The 24218-nt window shown below is 44.2% G+C and overlaps 1 protein-coding gene across 1 annotated transcript in view; it reads left to right on the forward strand.

The window, feature by feature from the left end:
* The window catches only part of nkain2 (sodium/potassium transporting ATPase interacting 2), a 452545-nt gene that overhangs the window by 194312 nt on the left and 234015 nt on the right, over positions 1–24218 (forward strand). The window contains exon 2 of the mRNA XM_078212808.1: positions 2699–2836. Within this exon, the coding sequence (XP_078068934.1) occupies positions 2699–2836 (138 nt within the window). The remainder of the gene's footprint in view (positions 1–2698; positions 2837–24218) is intronic.

Genomic DNA, 24218 nt, shown 5'->3' on the forward strand with positions numbered 1-24218 from the left:
AAACACTGGGAAATCTCAGCAGGTCTGACAGCATCCCACAGATACTGTCAGACCTGCTGAAATTTCTCAGCATTTTCTGTTTTTGTTTCAGCTCTCAAAATTACATGTGTGCAGTCAATAGCCCCTTGCACATGTGAGAATCCTGTGATTGCTACAAAATCCAAAGCTCCGGCTGCCCCACTCTTGCATTCCAGACTTTGATAAATTGATGCACTCTCCTGAACACAGCTTTGATCACCTCCTGGATACACTTGTGCATTGCTGACCTGGAAATGCTGCACAGGTCCCCAATGAAGACCTGGCAGGAGCCTCAGGCAAAGAGGTTTGGGGGCAGGATGACCTTTAATGCCACTGGCATGTGATTGCCTCCAAGTTCTTGTAGATTCAGATCTTTGTAGAGCAGTTGGCATAATGCCACAACCACAATCCAGGGCGCCCTACGGCACCTCTGACATTTCCTTTCTCACATCTGCTGTTGGTGCAGTGCCTGTGGTATACCTGAGTTCAGGCCAAAGCTTGCCGTCACACTGGCCCCAGGTCACAAGCATCTTGAACTTCCTCAGGCTCCCTTGCCACTTGCTGCTCTGGCTGTTGTCCCTCCTGGCCCTAGGCTAACTTGTGCCAGTTCCACCTCATCTGGACAAGAGCCAGTAGAAAGCAAGATTGCCTGGAGCCTGCATCAAATGTGTCTGCATGGATCTGTGAACAGAGTGCAGTGATCCATCTAGTCAACGTTTTCTTTGCAGTTTTGCATCCATCTAGACATGGCCTCCTCGCCCCACCCCTTCATGGTGAAGGACATCCAAATGAATGTTCCTCTCATTCATATCTGAACTCTTTGAGATCAGAGAAGCCCAGAATTAACTTGGTCATAATGCAAAGGCTGCTGTTCCTTTTTTTTAATGATTACAGTTTGGATGCAGAACAGACTTAGTATTTTCTTAACTGGTTTTCTATGCTTTGCACAGTAGTGTTAACTTCGGATAATGCCTAAAACTACTAATTACCACCCAACTACTCTTATTGGCAGATAATCACTAAATTTAACAAATTCTCCCAGCCTTATGGTCTCTCTGTCTCATTAACATTTTTTAATGTAAGTTATCAGTTATAATAGTTATAGTAAGTTATAATAGTTGCTTTTATTGTTCATCGCTCACTGTCCAGAGAGGAAGGCCTTGGGCTTTCTCTTTGAACCACTGTTGTCCTTGTAAGAATAGTGCCTACCACAATGTTGCTATGTAAGAAATTTCAGAATATTGATCCAGTAATGATAGTACAGGAATGGCAATACCTGAAATGCATCTTAATCCATGTGATGTTAAGTCTTAATGCCTTTCCTAGTAAAAAAATAGAAAAATGTGAATTCTTCAGAACTGTCATTTGTCAACTTCATAGGCACAATTCCAAGACCAAAATTCCTATTTAAATTTGTGGTTAATAGTTCCAAGGTTACCTTAATTACACTTTGGATTTAGTAACACATGAGAAAACAAACGTGTGATGCTTGAAGGATAACAATTTTAGAACGTAAGGACATTAAAAAGAGGACCCAAAGTAGACCATTCAGCCCCTCAAGGCTGCTCCACAATTCAATAAGGTCATGGCTGACCAGATTATGGTCTCAATTCCACTTTCCCGCCTATCCCCTATAACTTTGACTGCCTTCTAGATCAAAAATCTGTCAAACTCAACCTTGAAGGTATTTAATGATCCAGCCTCCACTGCTCTCTGGGAGAGATCATTCCAAAGATTCCATTGGTTCCAGATTCCCCACCAGGGGAAGCATCTTTTCAGCATCTGCCCTATTAAGTCCCCTCTGAAACTTTTTTATGTTTCAATAAAATCATCTTTCTTTCATCTAAACTCCAATAACCACAAACTCAAACTACTCACACTTTCCTCAGAAGACACCCTAGGAATCAACCTGGTGAACTTTCTTTGAATTGGCTCCAATGTAAGTATATCCTTCTTTCAGTGAAGGAAGCCCAAACTGCACACAGTACTCTCGGTATAAGCTCGCCAATTCATGTGCATTTGTAGCAAGATTTCCCTTCTTTTATACTCCACCTTCCTTGCACCAAAGGCAAACACTCAATTTGCCTTCCTAATTACTTGCTATATCCGAATACTAATTTTTTTGTGACTAGTGTACAAGGACATGAAAATCCCTCTATACTGCAGCTCTCCATTTAAGTAATATTTTGTTTTGCCAATCTTCATACCAAAATGGATAACCTCACATTTTCCCACATTATATTTGATCTGCCAAATTTTTGCCCATTCACTTAACCTATCTATCGAGTCCCTTTGAGACACTTTGTGCCCTTCTCACAACTTGCTTTCCCACCTATCTTTGCATCATCAGCAAATTTGGCTGCAATACCCTCTTCCCCTTCACCCAAGTTAGGTATTACATGTATTAACCTTTTAATAATATCTGAAGTTGAAAGCCATTTTCTGTTAGTCAATTACAATCCAAGAAATAAGAATTTTCAGATTCCCAAGAGAAATATTTGTTTTTGTTATGGTTGTGGTATTCAAAATTGTGTATTTTCTACTTGAAGATTAGATTGAAAACTAGGAATCGAAGCAGAAACACATATGATGCTGCATCTGAATAGGATGGAGCCTATTGTTGAGATTCATCTGCAATGTTATCATATTTATGATGTTCTTCTGATTGTTTTTGAAACAGATATGTGCGTTGGAGAGACAGATCTTTGATTTTCTTGGCTACCAATGGGCACCTATCCTGGCCAATTTTCTTCACATTGTCACAGTCATTTTTGGCCTTTTTGGGACTATCCAGTTCAGACAACGATATGTAATCAGGGTGAGTATAACACTTATAGCCCTAAAAACTGTACGATCGCCTGAGTCAAGAGATAAAGACGGCAGTGAAGCTGTCACGAAAAGGATGTTAATTTTTCATGCTCTCTAAAATGGTAACTAAACTGGAAAATTGAGCAGAGAAGATCACAAATCACTTATTTCATCTTTGAATTAACCATTTGAAACATATTAAATAATGGTATAATTTTCCACCATTTGATATACTGATGTAAAGGGCCAGTTACTTTCATAAATTGATTTCTGTAATATTTCTGTAGATATGGACCATTGTTTTAAATTGATAGCCAAGACCTTACAATAAACATTTACTTTGTTCAGTTTTTGAATCAGTATGTGATTTATCAAACACACATAGATGCTGCAATTGCAAAAATTAAGTAATCAAAACGCTGAGGCACACAAAGCAATATTTAGCATTCGTGAGTAGGTAAGCAGCAGCTACATTAATGTTTTCCATCTCAGAGCTAATAAAGGTGACCATAGATACAATAGTCTGAAGATGAACCATAGCGCATTTATCATTGATCATTCTGTTTACCAGTGTCTTTGACAAGAACAGAACAAGTTTCTCATATATAAGGAGGAAGGATAGATAGAAATTCTACTTTTCTCCACCCAGCAGAGCACACATTGTGAAATTACACAACTCCAGCATGGAGAGGCTTGTGTGCAGTTCTTTGATATGTTCTTCTGATACATATTGGGTGTACTGAAGCAAATTTTCATCCCAACTTTCTTACACTACTCCCTGAAAAGTGATTTTTTGCTTTGCTTCATTTGTAATATGCCATGTGTGATTATTGAATCTCTTTAATTTGTGAGTATTAATGTTTATTTATACAAGAATACAGATCACAATGTAAATTGAATGCTTTGAAAATAGAGCAGGTAGTTGAGAATCTTTTGAGAGATGAAATTTAGTGCAAAGGGAGAAGCAGGTGTTCCATTTTGCCTTTAACACTTATAGTGTGTTTGTATATTCTTTCGACAATATGCATTTAAGACTAGAAACCCGTAGCTAATACATTTTTAAATTAATAATTTAAACAAGCTGTAAAGAAAGGGTTAATAGACTGGCTGCGAGTTCAGAGCAGTGTTTATTCTGGAAAACAAGATGGAAAATATACTTGTTAATTACAATAATGCTTATTAATTGTAGTGTCCTGTTGAATTGAATAGATCAATTTCCATTAAACTGTCAATCACAGCAAACTGGTTGGACTCAGTGCAGACTGATTGAAACCAGATAGGTAATCACAGTGGGATGGGAAGAAGTACTAAAGTAGCTGTGAATGGAAGTCAACTTGTAAATATGGTAACCAGTCAACAACTGATCATGCACCCAGCCAATCAATCTACATTCAGAAGAGGATTCTGTATGAGCTCTTTAACAAACTGATGCACTATCAATCAAGCAAAAACTAGTTTGTATGCAAGAACAAATAGGCTTTTATTAGCAAAAGACTTGGAGCACACCCATGCCGATGAACTGGTCCAGAGACTGAGGCAGGGGGTGGGGAGCAGTCACCTTTATACCTGGACCGGGGGGGGGAGGAGTCCCAGGCAGGGCCAGCAGGGGCATGTCCAGGCATGTCACACACACAGGCAATAAGCTAACAGTGGTTTACCACACAAACTATGTTCTATATGTAAACCCCTGGAAAGTCCCACATAGCAGTGCTCAAGAAAGAAGGCAAAAAATACATATCAATGAGAAGAGTTCCAATGAACAAATCAGAAAGATCTTGGTCAAAGATCATTCCTGAGTGACCTACTGTTATCTCAGCTTGATCAGCTGAGCAGTTACTGTCTGATTTAATTAAAATGGCTTTGTTTAAAGTTCCCAATTAATGTGTTGAATTTAATATGAGATTGTGTCAATTGTAATTATAATCTCTGAAATTAAGAAAGAAGTAAAATCACCTAAATTTTGGTGAATCAGCTGACACAGTGGCTAAATTCAATATGAATATGGAAGAATTAGTGATGAGATATATCACCAAAATCAATTAAGGTATTGGGGCCTTGAGTTAAGGAGATAGCCAGAGGTGGGAAAAGGTTGACAAATGGATGAAGGGTTCTCTTGATAAACTATGATTAATAGAAGCTTAATGGCTTCTGGCATATAAGGTACAAGTCCAGAGACAAGAGGAGTTAATAAAATAGTTAGGATTAGAAAAAAAAGCAGAGTTACAGAGGGAAGCCAGTGATAGAGAGGCCATAGTAAACTGGTTGATGAGTGAATTCTAGGAGGGATGGGAGAAGGTTTGGTGTCATGCTGAAAAGCACAGATGCACTGAGCTTTTGGACTAGTTGTCTGAATGGAAGCAAAAAATGTGATAAGTTAATGTGGGATTGTAAGTGGAATGAGGAAATAATGGAGAGGGACAAAATGGAAATGGAAAATTTAAATGCTGCCTTCAGGGTCTTACGAAATGTACACTGTGAATCATCGACAATGCCAGGTCCAAACACAAGCAGTGAACCAAGAAGTGAGTATGGCCAGGAAACTCTTTGTTTGATATGGCGGGGGCAAGTGGCGCTCAATGCCAGACCCTCAGTTTGGTGGATGTTGCCCTCTGCCACATGTCCTCTGGCTGCTGGAATGGCCAGAATGATGGTAACCATGGGGCAAGAGAAGTATACACCTGATGGACACAATCTGCCCCTGAACTACAACCATTGTCAGAATAAAGGCACACTCAAAGCCTAAATTGATGACTTGTCATTAAATAAGTTGCTCCTCGGGGAGAGGTACATGCAGGTCATTATAGGTGCTAGATATGGGCTAGTCCCAAGGACTGTGCCTCATTATAGTTGCAAAGTTAGTGGCTAGAAGATGGCCTCTAAAAGCGGGGCATGTGAAGGTTAAGGGAGGAAATTGTGTAGTTTAAAGTAAAAGCAAATGACCAAAAAACAGTCATGAGTAGATTATTCAAAGAGCTGGAGGAGAAACGAGAAAACTTCAAAAGATGAAATGAAGAATGGTGGACAGTGTTCAGAGAATCAGTGTTCCAATAAGAGTAGGAATGTGAAAACTTGTAGGGAAAAAGTGTACAGTCAGAAGCAAAAGGCAAAAATAGCTGAGAGAAATAATGGAGAAGTAAAAGCAGCAAGCAGAGTATGGGTTTGGGGTTCAGAAATGAATCCTAATGCCTCTCAAGTATGGGTTGGCATAGTCTTTTTGATGAATTGCCAAAAGTAGGTTAAAAGGAAGATAAAATGAAAAGACCTGCAGAAAAAAGTTAAAATGCAATGTGAAAGGAAAAGATATCTGGGGCATGTGTGAGCTCGCTTCCCAACTTGCGAATGAGAGTTTTTTTTCTCTCATTTTGTGTTTGTGTGATTGAGAAGGTGTGATTCTTTTGTTTGCAGCCTGCTTTTTCACATGTGTCAGAATCACTGCTCTGTGCACTGAACTGAAAGCTGCTTAACTCTTTGTGGCATTGAGGGGGATGCTGCTTTAAGTTTGTTGTTTGGAGTTCTTACATTTATGGTATCAGTGAGATTTTAAACCTGTTCAGGTGTTACCTTTTCTTGGAGTTCAACCTGCAGGTAATCCATTTTGCACTTTATTCATAAAGGGTGTACACAAATATAAAAGTGTTTTAATTGATTCTTAAATTTGTCCATTAGAATTGAAGAGTGTGCACCCAAAATCTGGATTTAAAAAAACTTTACCTGTGGATCTGTGGGAAGTCAGTGAAAAGTTAAATGTGAGAACAAATGTGGTCTAAAGGGACGTGGAATTAGTATTGGGATGTTGAAATCTGAATGTTCACCACCACTTTTCACATTGTTGATACATTCAGATAAAAGTATTTGCAGGAGATAATGGGTTTGAGTGAGGATATGGACTGGTAATTAAAATGTTGAGTCAGTACAGAAAGGGAAAATGCAGATAGCTCGGAAAATGGAAATTGGATTAAGTGGGGTAAAGGATGCATTAATTTATGACTGAAATGGGGAAAGGGTCTGTTTTTTACAGTTAAATGACAGCAAGGTTGCAATGTTGACTCTTGACATTCAGCTATGTGGGTGAAGTTTACAAGCTGGGGAAACTGCTGTCTTTTAACTCTTGGTGTAAGAATGTTGGCGAGGATTCTCCCAAAAACATTCTAAGTGTCGAATGTGTGTGAAAACTGGAGTGAATCGTGTTGTTTCTTTCAGTGGGAGTGCAGAGAAGGATCTCCCACACTCTGTGCACTGCTGAGTGTCCGAGCGTAAATCTCGTTGAAAGTCAGTGGGCGGGGCCGATACCTGCTGGAGAGGCTGGCAGCATAATGTTGAGTGGACCACTGTGCACGTACCGACCTGTCAGTGCTGAGACCGGTGCATGCGCAGTGGCCCTTATCTGATGGTCTCCTGATTGCTGGCCAGCTCAATCGCTGGCTAGCCCCGCGACCCCGCAACGCCGGCTCTCTCAACCTCATGACCAGATCGCTGGCCCACCAATCAGGCCCAGCCCCGACAACCCCGTCCCCACCCCCGCCACCCCCCCGCCACCCCGGCTGACCTTGATTTCTAGCACACCCCCCCCCCCCCCCCCCGCACCAGCAGTCCCAACCCCTCCTCCCCTCAGTGCCAACCCCCTCAGCCCTGACACCCAACCCCCCACCCCAATGGCCAGCCCCGATTGCTAGCCTCCCTCCCCCACCGATCCTGACCGCAAAATGTTAGCGGGACCCCTCATCCACAATGATCACCCCATCAGGCCCTATCTCACCATTAGGCCCTGCCCCCTTGGCATTGCCAAGGTGCCTCTTGGGCAGTGCCAGGGGGCCCAGGCTGGCAGTGATAAGGTGCAAATGCCAAAGAGGCACCCCCCCCCTAGCGTCTGAAACTCTGGGGGCCTAATTTGACCCCCTCTTCACTCCAGCGGGATTGGGCCGCAAGCTCCCCCCAAGTGTGGAGCTACTGCAAACCCCGCTGGAGTGAAATACTGCTGGCTAGGGAGGAGAGGCTAGCAGGCCAGAGACTTCCCGGGCCCACGATTGCATTCAAAATAGATTAAAATGACACCCTGCATATGTAATCCAGCTTTGTACCTTTTTGCTGTGTGCTACACAACCTGGTGATGCAAAGAGTTGGGGGGCGGGGGAACGCCCGGGGGGGATAATGAGGAGATGGAAAAATGCCATATCTCCGATGAGGAGGAGTTTGAAGAGGATGAAGGTGCTCAGATCCTGGAAGGTGAGAATGCAGATGATGAAGCCAATGCACTGGCCAGACGAGGCAGGTGTGTTTGTGAAGCCCTCATAACCACAAGATTCCAGGAGGATAATGATGAGGTGCAGTAAGGTCCTCCTGAAATCTTCACATTGTATCTAGGAATGTCTGACAACAGTTTGGCTGAGTTTGGTGCACACATACTGTCAGGAAACAGAGGCAATTTTAAAGAATCCATATTTCTATTTGTGGTTATTGGAAATAAGGTTTGGCTTTAGGAAAGTTTAATTTTGTGTTTTTATATTTGAAAGGGTGAATGACTTCAGTCTGGTTTAGATACATGCATGATAATGAGGGTTTACAGCGTGAAAGCAAACGAGGCTCCAAGGCAAACTAGATTGGTGCTTAGCAACCAGGGGTCTCCCGAGGACAGAAGGAACTTTTGAGTTAGTTTTTAATCTAGGCCAAGAGAAGCTGAACAGGACCAGGGAGCTGCAAAAAGCAGACTTCCCAAAGGAACAAAAGAAAGTAAAAGACGTCAGGAAGTTGAAACAAAAAGTATGTCTGTGGAAGACAGTTAAGTAAAGGAATAACGAACAAGAAGTTGTTCAGGAGAATTCAATTAAAAAGCAGAACAAATTCTCTGAGTTAAAGAGATGGTTGCAAAAGCCAGTTTTGAAGTTGGTGAGGTGAAAAACCAGACATCTGAGGTAAATCAAAAATTTGATGACATTTTAAATTTAGCTTGTGAAGCAGTAATGTTCTGTTGTCATGGTGCAGTACCTGAGAGATTGTGTCGAATCTTGAATGCACGTAGCAATCCAAGGCAGAGGACCACTGAATGGAGAGATTGAAATCCTGGATGTGAATCCTTGGTGAAGGCTTCCAATAAAAATTGTTGTTTGGAAGAACATTCCAAACTCAGAGAATGGAGTTTGGAAACACTCGTGTGGAAGTCAGAATTCCAATGATACCAGTTGGCTCACAGTGTGAGCATCTGGGAGAATTTGATGTGAAATCCACAGAAGTAGTATTGAGTGGCATCTGCCACTTGGTTTTAGAGAATGGTGTATTCACAGTGGCCTGTTGGTTTACATGCACCATGTATTTCCTGAAGACGCTAGAATATAAGGTATATTTTGTAACTTGTGTAAATTAATCTGAATATACCTGTGAGTTTTAGCTGGGTGATGGAGTGGTGTATTATATATTCTAATAAATGTTTTATTCTTCTGTTACAAGTTAATTGGCAGTCCTGTGATTCTGTTCATCAATGTCTCTAAACCAAAAAAAAGTTATGATCTGCTCTCAGGCCTAACTGTCTAATAGTAACATCAGCTGGGATTGTAACAATACCTTCTGTGAAGAAGGTCATTTCATGGAGACACTGTTGAGATAGGACTGGGCACATGGACTTTAACAGCTTTATCACCTGTTTCCTTCAGCAGCGCACTTCCATCTACCAGAATGCTGATAAGAAGAGGGAATCCCCACATCCAACGTGCTGAGAGCACACAGAGAACATCATGGAACTCCATGACACTTAGTTACAAGACTCGTGCAGCAAACACATGCCACGTTGAGGTGCTGGGATCACCCATGTGGAGAGTGACTTTGAAGCTGGATACTCACTGTGCTCAATGTCACACACTGCAGAGGGGAGAGGCCCTGGAATGGGACACTTGACTTAATTTTGTGCAGGAACCAAGGTTTCACACCTGATTGACATGAACACTGTTCATCATAACAAGGGGCCATAGATGAGGAGACATTCTTGGAAATCTATTTCCAATCGTGTCCATAATGTACAAGTGATTAACACCTGTACCCACACTATTCACTAGGTAGTCAATATCATTTCCCAAAGGTGGGGGATCTAAAACTAGGGGGCATAGGTTTAAGGTGAGAGGGGAGAGATACAAAAGTGTCTAGAGGGGCAATTTTTTCACACAGAGGGTGGTGAGTGTCTGGAACAAGCTGCCAGAGGTAGTAGTAGAGGCGGGTACAATTTTGTCTTTTAAAAAGCATTTCGACAGTTACTTGGGTAAGATGAGTATAGAGGGATATGGGCCAAATGCGGGCAATTGGGACTAGCTTACGGGTTTAAAAAAGGGTGACATGGACAAGTTGGGCCGAAGGGCCTGTTCCCATGCTGTAAACCTCTGACTCTATGTGACAACACCTTGATTTTTCTAACCCTACAGCTAAGCTTTGGTGCATTCCCAACGTCCACAAAGGAGGTGGAGGTGGTCCTCTGACTGCTACACCCTGTTGTCTGTGATAACCTTGGCAGGTGCCCTATGGAGGGCCATGGCCTGATTTTGGGATCCTGATGTGTGGCAGTGCACCCTCCTCATCCTGTGAAGCTGGAGCTGTTGGGGTCACAGGAAGAGGAGATTCAGATTGACCAGAATGTCCTAAAATCACCTGGGTGGAAGGCCACAGGGTGTACGCCTGCTGATCCTCCTCCCTACGGGTGTCCTAGGCTGACTCTTTGAGAGTAAGGGGCAGCTTGAGTGAGCTCAAAATACCCTGTTCTCTCCCTCCCCCATGTTGATATTGATGTATGTCAGAAAGTGCCTTGCGATGAGTGCAGCTCCTACAGTAGTGCAGGGCAGATGTCCCGGACCAAGGACTCCACGGCGGTTGCCATCCTACTCATGTTGACCTTGGTGCACTGGCATGTTGAAACTGTCACCTCAGTTTGAAGGCAGACAGGCTCCTCTATCATGCATTTTAATCTGAGGAATGCAACTGGCATTCTTTCCTGATGTTCCTGACTTGTCTTTGGAGCTCCAGCAACTGAGGCGTAACTAAATCTAGAGGCTCCTCATTTGAATCAGACTCAGCAGGCTTCTGGACTTCAACAATCCTCCAAGTTGCAGCACTCTGGGATATGCCAGCCTCCAGCTGCTATGGATCAGATGGTGCATTGTGCTCATCAGAATATGACCCAGAAGCTTCTTTTGAACTAAATCCCACTGAGGGTGTGTGTCTCTGTGCAGGTGAAGGGTGTAGGTGAGCGCTGTGGTCCTCAATTAGGATGTCATCAGATTCATCTTTGGGGCTTGAGGTGACGATCTCTGATGCTTCCCCAGTGTTGCCTGTGTAATAAAAGAGATTATTAATGCATGGCGGGTGACTGTTGAACAGGAAACATCACTCACAGCATGTTTGTTTGATGGATGCTGTATAGAAAGATCCTAACTTGATTGAGCACCACCAAAGAGATCATTCACCCTCTTTCAGCACTGGGTGTCTGTCCTCATTTGGATTGACCACCTCTGCCACCACCTCCTGTGCTTGATTTGTCACCTTGTATGCTGGTATTCATCCAGAGCTGTGGTAGAGCACATCATGCTGGACCTCCTATGTGTCTAGTAGGTGCTTGAGGGGCGGAGGGGGCGCGGGTGGGGGCAGGCAGGCAAATCAGAGGCCACCCACCAGTGATCTGACCAGAAACTCATGTTCCTGCATTTTCTAAAGCAAAGTGCCACATATTACAGTGGAAAAAACCACCGTTGGTATCAGCAGGTCAAATGCCACTTTATCTGCCCGAAATTGGACTTTGTCAATTTCTGGGACTTTTTTTTTCTCTTATTTTTAATCTTTAAAGAGTTGACCAGGATCCCCACAAATTCTGCTGAGGCTTGCACCCTCGAAACAACATTCCAGTTTTGCTGAACATAAAACATCACCTCACAAGACAGATGGTGAGAATGGTTTATCGGGTCCATGTAATTATGCTCAATAAAGAGATCTAGTAGCGAGAGGTGAGATCCTATCTGCAGGTTTTCCAATGTCTTGGTGATTTGGAACTACAGGCTCTGCATTTAAAAACCTTGGCTTTAAACTATTTCAGGTGATATGTTATCTTGGGTTTGATTGAGCAAGTCCCTGGGCAAGTCCATCTCCAATATGCCAAATGGGGAATATTGGGGAAATTAAGGACCGAATGCATGTGCAGTATCATCAAGCTCCATCTGCATAAAGGAAGTTAGTGGGAACTAAGCTGGAGGATGTTACACCATGAATGTATGGTGGTGTGTCCCTACCAAGTGGAATCTGATCTAGCTCTTACGCATTGTTTGGGCCGACAAGTTATGAGGGAGAAGTTAATTGTACCATAAAGGCCTTGGGGGAACAAGCACACAGCAACTTAAAGTGCCTGCAGGGCGAAAGTGAGTATTGTGTAATAATTGCTGAAAGGAAGTATGTTGAAACTTCAAGGAGAAGTTTGTTTACGCAGCCATGCTTCTGGCACCACTATGCAGATTTACAGTGATTCCCTAGGGCAGGCAGTGCCATGAGGCACTAATCATGTAGCATTCTTTAATGGTCAATAGAAGTAATGCTATGCAGATTTCTCCTCTCAAATTTTGCCCTTCCTCCATAAACATCACAAGTTCATATAAGACTGAGCTGGCACAGCAGATCTGGTGTTAGATCTCCTCGCCAAAGATGACGTTTTGAGAGCGGCAACTGCCAAGTTATGGAATGCGCTCAACATTTTCCAGAGTTTCCTCTGGCTGATCAGGTGTGGATTCAGAGTTTTGTTTTGACAACATTCAAAGACGGGCCAAGTCTCTTGTGTGCAGAATTGAAGAGATCGAGAGTGCTTTGCATCTGGTGTAGAGTGGATAACAACACTGCAAGCATCTCCAAACTGTAGATCATGTATGTATATGGTTGTCAGTTTAGTTTTGGCACGGAGGTAACAGAAGTTAAAGATTTTTCAATCAAGCTGGCATTTAATTCTGACACAGAGGGCAGTTGATCTCTCAGGTGAATAGCCACTGTCAAGCCAGTTGATTGTAAATACTAAGAGCGGCTATCATAGAGTCTTACTTGACCTCAGTCCAAGTTTTAAATGTGAGTGTTTCAGATCTCCCATTCACAACAGTTAGTCATATCATTATGGAGCAGTTGCAGGATAGAGATGAAGTTTCTTGGACATTCAAATCATTGGAGCACAATCCACAGAACCTCACAATTTACCGAGTCAAATGTTGTGACCACAATGAAGTCGTCCAGGTATCGTTCTCAATATTTTTGTTGGATTTGTCTGGCAAGACAAATTGTACCATAAAGGCCTTGAATTCACCTGAAGAAGGGGCTTAGAGCCTCGAAAGCTTGTGTGGCTTTTGCTACCAAATAAACCTGTTGGACTTTAACCTGGTGTTGTTAAACTTCTTACTGTGTTTACCCCAGTCCAACGCCGGCATTTCCACATCAAGAAAGACCATGTCAGAGATAACCTTGCTAAGTCTAAGCCACACTGTGGGTGGAATTTCATCCTTTGTTGCAGAGTCTGGCAACAGACAGGAGAGAAATGCAGCATTAAAGCCACCAGCAGCAACAGCAGCTTTCTCCAGCATGTTGTCAGGAACATGAAAGAATGGGTCCCAAGACATCATGCTGACAGAGTGTGGTGAACCATCGTTGGTTCCCACTGGATAGTGCTGAGCCAGGGGCTGGCTAGTACTACAAGGATGTACATATGTTACTATTGGATTGTGCTATTGTTGCTGTTGGGGTTAGGGTGGGGTTGTTACACCTTTGTACTGTAGTGCTGTGGCACATCCCAGTCGGGCTCCGCCTCCTGGGAGAGGTATAAGAGTCCCTGCTCTGGCCGGGACCCCTTCAGTCTGGGATAGTGTATATAAGTTCTGGTAGCTTCGTTAACAGTAAATAAAAGCCTTTCATTTCCTGAGCTTCAAGCCTCGTGTCTGAATAGCGCATCAATTTTATTTACTGTCGTTAAACTCTCGTCGAAAAAAAAAGAGAGAGAGTATGGAGCAAATTCTGACGCCAGAACGCCTTACGCTAGATCCACATGCGGTGGGCGCTTGTAACACCTTCGACCACTGGCTGAAGTGTTTCGAAGACTACCTGGCAGCCTCCGCAGCGGTCACCACAGATGATGACAGACTCCGGGTCCTCCATGCGAGGGTAAGCGACACTGTCTACCTCGCGATCCGTGCGGCCACCGATTATCCTAAGGCCCTCGAGCTTCTGAAGAAGCGCTATACCAAACCACCTAATGAGATACACGCTCGTTACCTCCTAGCCACTCGACAACGGCAGTCTGGCGAAACAATGGAGGACTATACGAACAAGCTCCTACAGCTAGCCAGGGGCTGTGACTGCAAAGCTGTGTCGGCTGAGCAGAGCATGTACGACCTCGCCCGAGATGCGTTTGTGGCCGGGGTCGGATCGTCGTACATTCGACTTAAACTGTTGGAGAAGGGTAACCTTAATCTTACCCAGGCCATCGAGTTAGCAGAGATGCTCGAGTCGGCCTCCAAAAGCTTAGTATTATATCCGGAGGAACATGTGGAGACAACGTGGCAGGAGCAGTCGCAAATCCCTCCTCGTCCCTCGGGTTCGAAATGCTGTGTAATGGCCTGCTCCCATTCGGGCCAGACGACGGCAGCAGCCCCGGGCGGCCTGCGGTGCTATTTCTGTGGAGGAGCGAAGCATACTCTGCAAAAGTGTCCCGCTAAAGCTGTGTTGTGCACCGCATGCGGTAAAAAAGGGCATTATTCAAAAGTGTGCTGATCTAAACCCAGGGAACGGCAGTGCGGCCTGCGATTCTTCAGAGCTCGGGTCTTCGTCGTCGAAGTCGTCGCGGGGTTCGTCCACGTGCGAGACCAGGATGACGCCATTACGGTCGACGGAGTCGGAGGAGTATGACCACCAGGGGTCGCTGAGTTTGGCGCCCTCACCCACGTGCGACTCATGGGGGCGGCCATGTTGGTCGACACTGACCACGAACGACCAGCAGGGGTCCTCCTCATCGACTTCAGCTGCCTGCAGTGGCGCTCATGAACCAACGGCAGCGTCGATCATCCTGGACCAGGCCAAGCCTCATAGACTTGACAAATCTATGATGAATATCCAGGTAAATGACCACGTGATTTATTGTCTGTTTGACAGCGGGAGCACTGAGAGCTTTATCCACCCAGACACTGTGAAGCGGTGTGGACTCCAGATTCAACCTGCCAAACAGACAATCTCTATGGCATCAAGGTCCCGGTCTGTTGCCGTGCTAGGGAGTTGCGTGGTAACCTTGAAGGTGCAAGGCACAGTTTACGAGCGTTTCAAGCTCCTTGTGTTGCCGTATCTTTGCGCGCCAATACTTCTCAGACTAAACTTCATGGTCCACTTGAGGAGTGTAATCCTACAGTACGGTGGGCCACTCCCTTCACTGGCAGTGGGAAAACAGCAGCAGCCTCCAAATTGCCCAACGTGCCCCGCCTGCAGCCTCTCGACGCTGAAGATCACCACACCCTCCTTGCTCCAGAATCTTGTGCCAAGCTGCAAGCCCATCGCGACTAAAAGTAGGCGTTACAGCACTGAGGATCGGATCTTCATTAGATCTGAGGTTCAGCGGCTCCTCAAAGAAAGGATCATACAACCCAGTGCTAGTCCGTGGAGAGCGCAGGTCATGGTGGTCAAGAGCGGGAACAAACCCCGGATGGTCATTGACTACAGTCAGACCATTAACCGATATACACAGCTGGATGCGTACCCCCTCCCGCGCATATCTGATATGGTCAATCAGATTGCGCAGTACCGGGTGTTCTCCACCATAGACCTCAAGTCTGCCTACCACCAACTCCCATTCGCCCAGAGGACCGACAATACACGGCTTTTGAGGCGGATGGTCGCTTGTATCACTTTCTCAGGGTTCCCTTTGGTGTCACCAATGGGGTCTCGGTCTTCCAGCGTGCTATGGACAGAATGGTGGACCAGAACGGGCTGCGGGCTACCTTCCCGTCCCTGGATAATGTCACCATCTGCGGCCATGACCAGCAGGACCACGACATGAACCTCCTGAACTTCCTACGCACTGCATCTCGCCTGAATTTGACCTACAACAGGGAGAAGTGTGTGTTTCGTACGCGCCGTTTAGCCATCCTAGGATACGTGGTGGAAAACGGGGTCATTGGCCCTGATCCAGACCGTATGCGCCCCCTTTCTGAACTTCCCTTACCTGCTAGTGCAAAAGCGCTGAGAAGATGCTTAGGCTTCTTCTCCTATTATGCGCAGTGGGTTCCTAACTACGCGGACAAAGCCCGTCCGCTCATTAAGTCCACGACTTTTCCCTTAACGCCAGAGGCCCGATTGGCCTTCGATAAATTGAAAGCCGACATTGTGAAAGCTACGATGCACGCTGTAGACGAGTCCATCCCCTTTCAGGTGGAGAGATGCATCTGATTTCGCCCTGGCCGCCACACTTGACCAGGCGGGCAGGCCCGTCGCATTTTTTTCCCGCACCCTCCAAGGCCCCGAAATTCTGCATTCAGCGGTGGAAAAGGAGGCCCAGGCCATTGTGGAGGCCGTCAGGCACTGGCGCCATTACTTGGCGGGAAAACGGTTCACCCTGATCACGGACCAGCGGTCCGTGGCGTTCATGTTTAACAACACGCAGAGGGGCAAGATCAAGAATGACAAGATCTTGCAGTGGAGAATTGAACTCTCCACCTATAACTACAACATCATGTATCGTCCAGGGAAACTCAATGAGCCCTCGGATGCCCTCTCACGTGGAACATGCGCTAGTATACAGGAGGACCGTTTGCACGCCCTCCATAATGACCTGTGCCATCCTGGGGTCACTCGGCTCTACCACTTTATAAAAGCCCGCAACCTGCCTTACTCGGTGGAGGACGTCTGGTCAGTAACAAGGAGCTGTCGGGTTTGCGCGGAATGCAAACCGCACTTTTACCGACCTGACCGGGCACTTTTAGTCAAGGCCACTCGTCCCTTTGAGAGACTGAGTGTCGATTTTAAGGGCCCCCTTCCCTCAACAGATCGGAATGTGTACTTCCTCAATATCATTGACGAGTACTCTCGGTTCCCTTTTGTTGTCTCCTGCTCTGATACATCCGCTGCCACGGTTATCAAGGCATTCCGTGATCTCTTTACCCTGTTCGGGTACCCCGGCTACATCCATAGCGACAGGGGCTCGTCGTTCATGAGCGATGACTTGAGGCAATTCCTGCTCTCCTACGGGATTGCCTCTAGTAGGACCACGAGCTACAACCCTAGGGGTAATGGACAGGTGGAACGCGAGAATGCTACAGTCTGGAAGGCTGTCTTACTGGCGTTGAAGTCAAAAGGTCTTCCAGTCTCCCATTGGCAAGAGATGCTCCCTGATGCGCTCCATTCTATTCGCTCCCTCCTGTGTACGGCAACCAATGCTACTCCCCACGAGAGGATGTTCTCATTCCCTCGGAAGTCTTCCTCGGGGACCTCATTACCGTCTTGGTTGACGTACTCAGGACCCGTCCTCCTGCGGCGACATGTAAGGGCCCGCAAGTCCGACCCGTTGGTCGAACAGGTCCATCTCCTCCACGCCAACCCTCAGTATGCCTATGTGGCATACCCTGACGGGCGAGAGGACACAGTCTCGATCCGAGAGCTGACGCCAGCAGGGGACGTAGCAACCCCTGTCGCTCCCATACCCCCGTAACAAACCCTTTATCTCTTGTTTCTTCCCCGGACACGGCGCGGGCAGCATCCGGACCATTGCTTAACCATTTTACTCCCATGTACAGCTTGCCTGAGCCCAGAAGATGGTCGCCACCGCAGGGCGTGTCAGGATCCCCTGGACTACCGTCACCTCAGGGTCAACCGGCCTGTGAGTCCGTGGAAGAACAGCTGGACGCCGCCTTGGGGAGAACGCCACCGCAAGTGCCTACTCCGGTGTCACCGCCGGTATTGAGGAGGTCACAACGACTGTGCGGTCCCCCTGACCGTCTGAACTTATAGACTGCTGACACTTTATTCTGTTTTTGTACCCCGCCGGCCTTTGTTCTCAAAGGAGGGGTGAATGTGGTGAACCATCGTTGGTTCCCACTGGATAGTGCTGAGCCAGGGGCTGGCCAGTACTACAAGGATGTACATATGTTACTGTTGGGTTGTGCTATTGTTGCTGTTGGGGTTAGGGTGGGGTTGTGACACCTTTGTACTGTAGTGTTGTGGCACATCCCAGTCGGGCTCCGCCTCCTGGGAGAGGTATAAGAGTCCCTGCTCTGGCCGGGACCCCTTCAGTCTGGGATAGTGTATATAAGTTCTGGTAGCTTCGTTAACAGTAAATAAAAGCCTTTTATTTACTGATCTTCAAGCCTCGTGCCTGAATAGCGCATCACAGAGCCTGCCAGCAACTTTGTTTTTTAAAGATCAGGGTGCCATTTTAAAAGGCCACCATAGTGTACAAATGTTAATGTGGAAACCCCCCCTTCCCACTCAGTGATTAGGAAAATTTATTATTTATTTCTCTGGATAAGTTCACTTAAGTTGTTGAGTGGACAGGTGAAAAGAGTTATCACTCTTTTGAGGGCTTTGCTTCTGTCCTAAAATTATGACAAAATAATTAACAAAATCAGCACTTTGAGGCCTCTAAATCCATCCTTTGTAGATTACCACCTTGCTGTGGTAGAGACGCTTGTGTGCTCCAATGATCCCTTAAGCAAAGCCATTAGGAGCTCATTGCTCTTAGGAGGGTCACCCATGGTGGTATATTGGGGCGGACGGGTGTTGGTGTGGTGTAGGTGCCAGACAAAATACATTTTCACTTTTTTAATTTTCACATTTTTAATCATAACTACTTTTAAGTAAACTTATTATCCAAGGTAATGTATACAACTTTTGTTCTCTCTATTTGCTTTCATTGGCTTCTTTTAGTGATTTTCCCAATCCCCTTTGTCAAAACTCTGAGGAAACAATTGAACTGTTTGTTTCTTGCTACTCCATTGTTCCATTTTAGGTGCTGAGCCTTATACTGGTAAAAAGGTCATTTTATTTTACACATTCACTTCCCTCCTGATTAAAGATTTTCTCTGTTTGATTGTTGAGATCTTCTCCTTCCACTTTATTTTTCTCAATTTTTTGCCATAATCTATGTTTACGCTCTCACTGTGCATCACATTATCAGGTTTCTATTTCTTCTCTAGACTATTACTGCAGTGCCACTGGCACATATCAGCTTCTCTCTATGATAAACACTTTGAAGGTAGAAGCTTCTCTTACAGATTAGAATTTCTGTATTTTCATCAGAGATCAGCCAGTGTCATGAAGAATCTAACTTCCTCATTCACAATTATGTCGGCTTGGTTAACCTCTGTCCCAGAATCTTCTGGCTTCAAGTTCTGCTTTTGAGCACACTGTCTTTGCTGACATTTCAGCTTGGTACTGATGGAGCACAGCATTGCTGAAGGTGCTGTTTTAGGATGAGTTATCAAAATGAACCCAATTATGCCTGCTCAGGTGCATGTAAAAGTTCACATGGTATTCTTTAAAGAAGTGTAGGCCAGCTATACTGAAATGTAGCTGGCCTACATTTCAGGCCAGCTATGAAATGCAATACAAGTACAAGAAATTTATTAGGCTCTCAAGTTGTTTATGCATGCAGAAGAGTATTTTCCCAAGGTAATTCTCCCAGGAAATTTGCAAGCAGTGCTTCTAGGTCTTCAAAAGTGGTCACTTTCTACTTTTGCTTTGCCTTACTTAAAGTTTGTTGGTGCAGGATTGTTTCTCACACATTATTCATTTATTTTTCGTGTTTTGGATTTTTTTTCACTTTTTGGTTTTCGTTATTCATAATTATAACATTTCAGTGAACTTAAATGCATTTTAATCTCCCTAAGATATCACAGTAGATGTTCCCCTAAGAATTCCTCTTGCTCACATTAAACCTGAAGATGATCATGAGTTGCATTGAAATAGCTAGAAAAAGATCAGTTTGCATTTGTAGCATGTGCGGTTCCACAAGAGATGGGTGAGATCCTAAATGAATATTTCTCATCAGTGTTTACTGTTGAGAAAGGCATGGTTAGGGAACCTGGGAAAATAAGTAGTGATGTCTTGAGAAGTGTACATATAACAGAGAAGGAGGTGCTGGAAGTCTTAAAGTGCATCAAGGTAGATAAATCCCTGGGACCTGATGAAGTGTACCCAGGACATTGTGGGAGGCTCGGGAAGAAATTGCAGGTACCCTAGCAGAGATATTTGAATCATCAACAGCCACAGATGAGGTGTCTGAAGTTTGGAGGGTGGTAAATGTTGTGCCTTTGTTTAAAAAGGGCTGCAGGGAAAAGCCTGGGAACTACAGGCGAGTGAGCCACATATCTGTAGTGGGTAAATTGTTAGAACGTATTCTGAGACAGGATCTACAGGCATTTAGAGACGCAAGGACTGATCAGGGACAGTCAGCATGGCTCTGTGAGTAGAAAATCATGTCTCACAAATTTCATTGAGTTTTTTGAAGAGGTAACCAAGAAGGTAGATGAGGGCAGTGCAGTTGATGTTGTCTACATGGACAAATGGATACAAAATTGGCTTGATGACAGAACAGTAAGAAGTCTCACAACACCAGGTTAAAGTCCAACAGGTTTATTTGGTAGCAAATACCATAAGCTTTCGGAGCGCTGCCCCTTCGTCAGATGGAGTGAAAATCTGTTCTCCAACAGTGCACAGAGACACAACATCAAGTTACAGAATACTAATTAGAATGCAAATCTCTACAGCCAGCCAGGTCTTAAAGGTACAGATAATGTGGGTGGAGGGAACATTAAACACAGGTTAAAGAGATGTGTATTGTCTCCAGACAGAACAGCTAGTAAGATTCTGCAAGATCAGGAGGCAAGCTGCGGGGGTTACTGATAATGTGACATAAATCCAACATCCCGGTTGAGGCCGTCCTCATGTGTGCGGAACTTGGCTATCAGTTTCTGCTCAGCGACTCTGCGCTGTCGTGTGTCGTGAAGGCCGCCTTGGAGAATGCTTACCTGAAGATCCAAGGCTGAATGCCCGTGGCTGCTGAAGTGCTCCTCCACAGGAAGAGAACAGTCTTGCCTGGTGATTGTCGAGCGGTGTTCATTCCACATCTTGATGACAGAAGACAGAGGGTTGCTTTTCAAACTGGAGTCCTGTGACCATTGGTGTGCCTCAGGGATCGGTGCTGGATGCACTGCTATTGGTCATTTATATCAATGATTTGGATCAGAATTTAGGAAGCATAGTTAGTAAGTTTGCAGATGACACCAGGATTGGTGGCATAGTGGACTGCAAAGAAGATTATCTAAGATCTTGATCAATTGGGCCAGTGGGCTGACGAATGGCAGATGGAGTTTAATTTAGATAAATGCGAGGTGATGCATTTTGGTGGATCGAATCAGGGCAGGACTTACTCAGTTAATGGCAGGGCATTGGGGAGAGTTTTAGAACAAAGAGATCTAGGAGTACATAGCTCCTTGAAAGTGGAGTCACAGGTTGACAAAGTGGTGAAGAAGGCATTCAGTATGCTTGGTTTCATTGGTCAGAACATTGAGTAAAGGAATTGGGACATCTTGTTGAAATTGTACAAGACATTGATACTGCATACAGTTCGGGTCACTATTATAGAAAGGATATTATTAAACTAGAAAGAGTGCAGAAAAGATTTACTAGGACGCTATCAGGACTTGATGGTTTGAGTTATAAGGAGAGGCTGGATAGACTGGGACTTTTTTCTCTGGAGCGTAGAAGGCTGAGGGGTGAACTTATAGAGGTCTATAAAATAATGAGGGGCATAGATCAGCTAGATAGTTAATATCTTTCCCCAAAGGTAGGGGAGTCTGAAACCAGAGGGCATAGGTTTAAGGTGAGAGGAACGAGATACAAAAGGGTCCAGAGGGGCAATTTTTTCACACAGAGAGGGGTGAGTGTCTGGAACAAGCTGCCAGAGGCGGCTACAATTTTGTCTTTTTAAAAGCGTTTAGGCAGATACATGGGTAAGATGGCTATAGAGGGATATGGGCCAAACGCGGGCAATTGGGATTAGTTTAGGGGTTAAAAAAGAGGCAGCATGGACAAGTTGGGCCAAAGGGCCTGTTTCCATGCTGTAAACCTCTATGACTCTATGACTTTAGCACGCTGCACAACCACCCATTAAAAGTATGTAAATTCTTTCCAAACATTAGGCAAGATAGAAAATTATAATAAAAGCAAAATACTGCAGAAGCTGGAAATATGAAATGAAAATGCTGGAAAATAGAGGTCTGGTAGAGTCAGTGGAGAGAGAAACAGTTAACATTTCGAGTCAGTGTGACACTTCTTCAGAAGAATCGTAACTTTGCAATCTACTCTTCACCAGATCGGGTTTTCTCCAAGTTAGATTGTAATTTTTGAATTGACCTCACATTCCTGATTTCACCCTTTCATCCCAACTGTGCTTTTCAAAATTCTGAGCATCCACTCTGAGCAATTACTCAATCATTTAGAGTAATGATCAGAAAATTGTGCACAGCATGTTTCTAGATTTCCAATATGCACTTTCAGCAGGCATAGCTCTTAGCTAGAAACACAATGACAGAAAATTATCTCTTGCATGTCATTTTGTGCTACAAGCAAAAATGTAGCCTTTAGATGCTATAAGTTGAAGGAGTACTAGAGCAATGACAAACGTGCACAGCTTGAGTGTCAGTAAGTGACAGTGCATCATGCAATGACTCAAAGTGTGATGTCCTCAGAGGAAGCAAGTCAGCAAGGCTGTCAAATGTGGTACATCTTGAATGTGTGCTTTACTGTGGTATGGGTATAAATGAAGTGCAATGAAATAGCATTGAGGCTCTTTTAGGGCTTAACATGGTCAAGTAGCAAATTTGGAACATGTTGGCAGACAGAATCTTGTGGTATGCAATCTTAGATTGCTTGCTTATATCTGTGGTACTGTCGGTAAATCTTAGCTCACACGATTGTCCTCAGTCCTATTTTGAATCTGTTTGATGTTGTAGTACCATGTAACACTGTACATGGGGTTAGTGTACCCATGGTAATGCCATGGGGCTAGTAATTCAGAGGCCTAGGCTATAATATTCTGGGGGCCATGAGTTCAAATCTCATCCTGGTAGAATCTAAATTTAATTAATAATTCTGGAATTGAAAGCTTGTCACAATAGTGACAATTGGCTAATTGACTGACCTACATGTGACTCCAGACCCACAGCAATGTGGTTGATGCTTAATTGCCCTCTGAAATGGCCGCGTAAGCCATTCAGTTCAGGGAATTGGGGATGAGCAACAAATGTTGACCTTGCCAGCTATAACCACATCCCATGAAAGAATAAGGAAAAAAATATAACCGAGCCTGCAAAAATTGGCTGAATAAGTTTTCTTTCAAAGTATCAATTGCCCATGAAAGGACATTCAGAAGGCACAGAGTCAACCACATTGCTGTGGAGCTGGAGTCTGGGTGGCAGATTTCTTTCCCTAAAGGACATTAGTGAACCAGATGTGTTTTTTTACAACAGTTGTTTCATGGTCATCGTTAGATTTTAATTCTAATTTTAACGTCTGCCATGGTGGGATTCGAACCTGGGTCCCCAGAGCATTATCCTGGGTCTCTGGATTACTTGTCCAGTTCCACTCAGAGGCATGAATGCAAGTAATTGACTGTAGTTATCATCCTCGGCCATCAGATTCATTAGAATTTATGATTATGTACAAGTGTATGATGTCTTCTACTTGTAGGTTTACTACTTTTAATGAATGTCTGTATCTTTCTAGCTCAGTATAAAATGAAAATAAAGATATCTGGGCTTGGTTGTGGATTCTTGATATGCATTTTTCTACTTTCTTCCACATTTTAATTCATTTTTAATTTTCTTTTCTCGTTGCAGCCTTGAGAAGTGCCAAACAGAAATTCTATATATACGACCAATTTCTGTTGCTTTGATAGCATTTCATCTAAACTTACCTAATTGACAGTGACAGCAAAATTCACCATGCAAAACCCACACCAGCTTTACCAATTAGTTGATATTTCAACTGAATAATCTTTCCTGTCAATCAGTCAACTTCAGATATGGTGATAAATTTGTTACTTTTTAAAAGAATCTTTTTATTTTTTGTAATAATATTCGCTCAGGGTATATTTATGTTTTCTGTTCTCAAATATGCAATAACATTACAATTGGTCTTGCCATTATACAAGCCAATATATGACGAGATAAATGATAATATCCCAATTACAAACCAGTTCCCTGAAATTTTCTTCAGTACCAAATCTAAATTGATATAACACACAATTCAAAAAAATTGATGAGTAAACAAAGAAGCTGAAATTTATAATTTTACCACTTTTTCTGAAAGAGATTCTGGATCTGGGTGCAATAGAAGGAATGGAAGATGGTGAGCTCATTATA

Source organism: Mustelus asterias, chromosome 5 (assembly GCF_964213995.1).
Source record: "Mustelus asterias chromosome 5, sMusAst1.hap1.1, whole genome shotgun sequence".
NCBI lineage: Eukaryota > Metazoa > Chordata > Chondrichthyes > Carcharhiniformes > Triakidae > Mustelus > Mustelus asterias.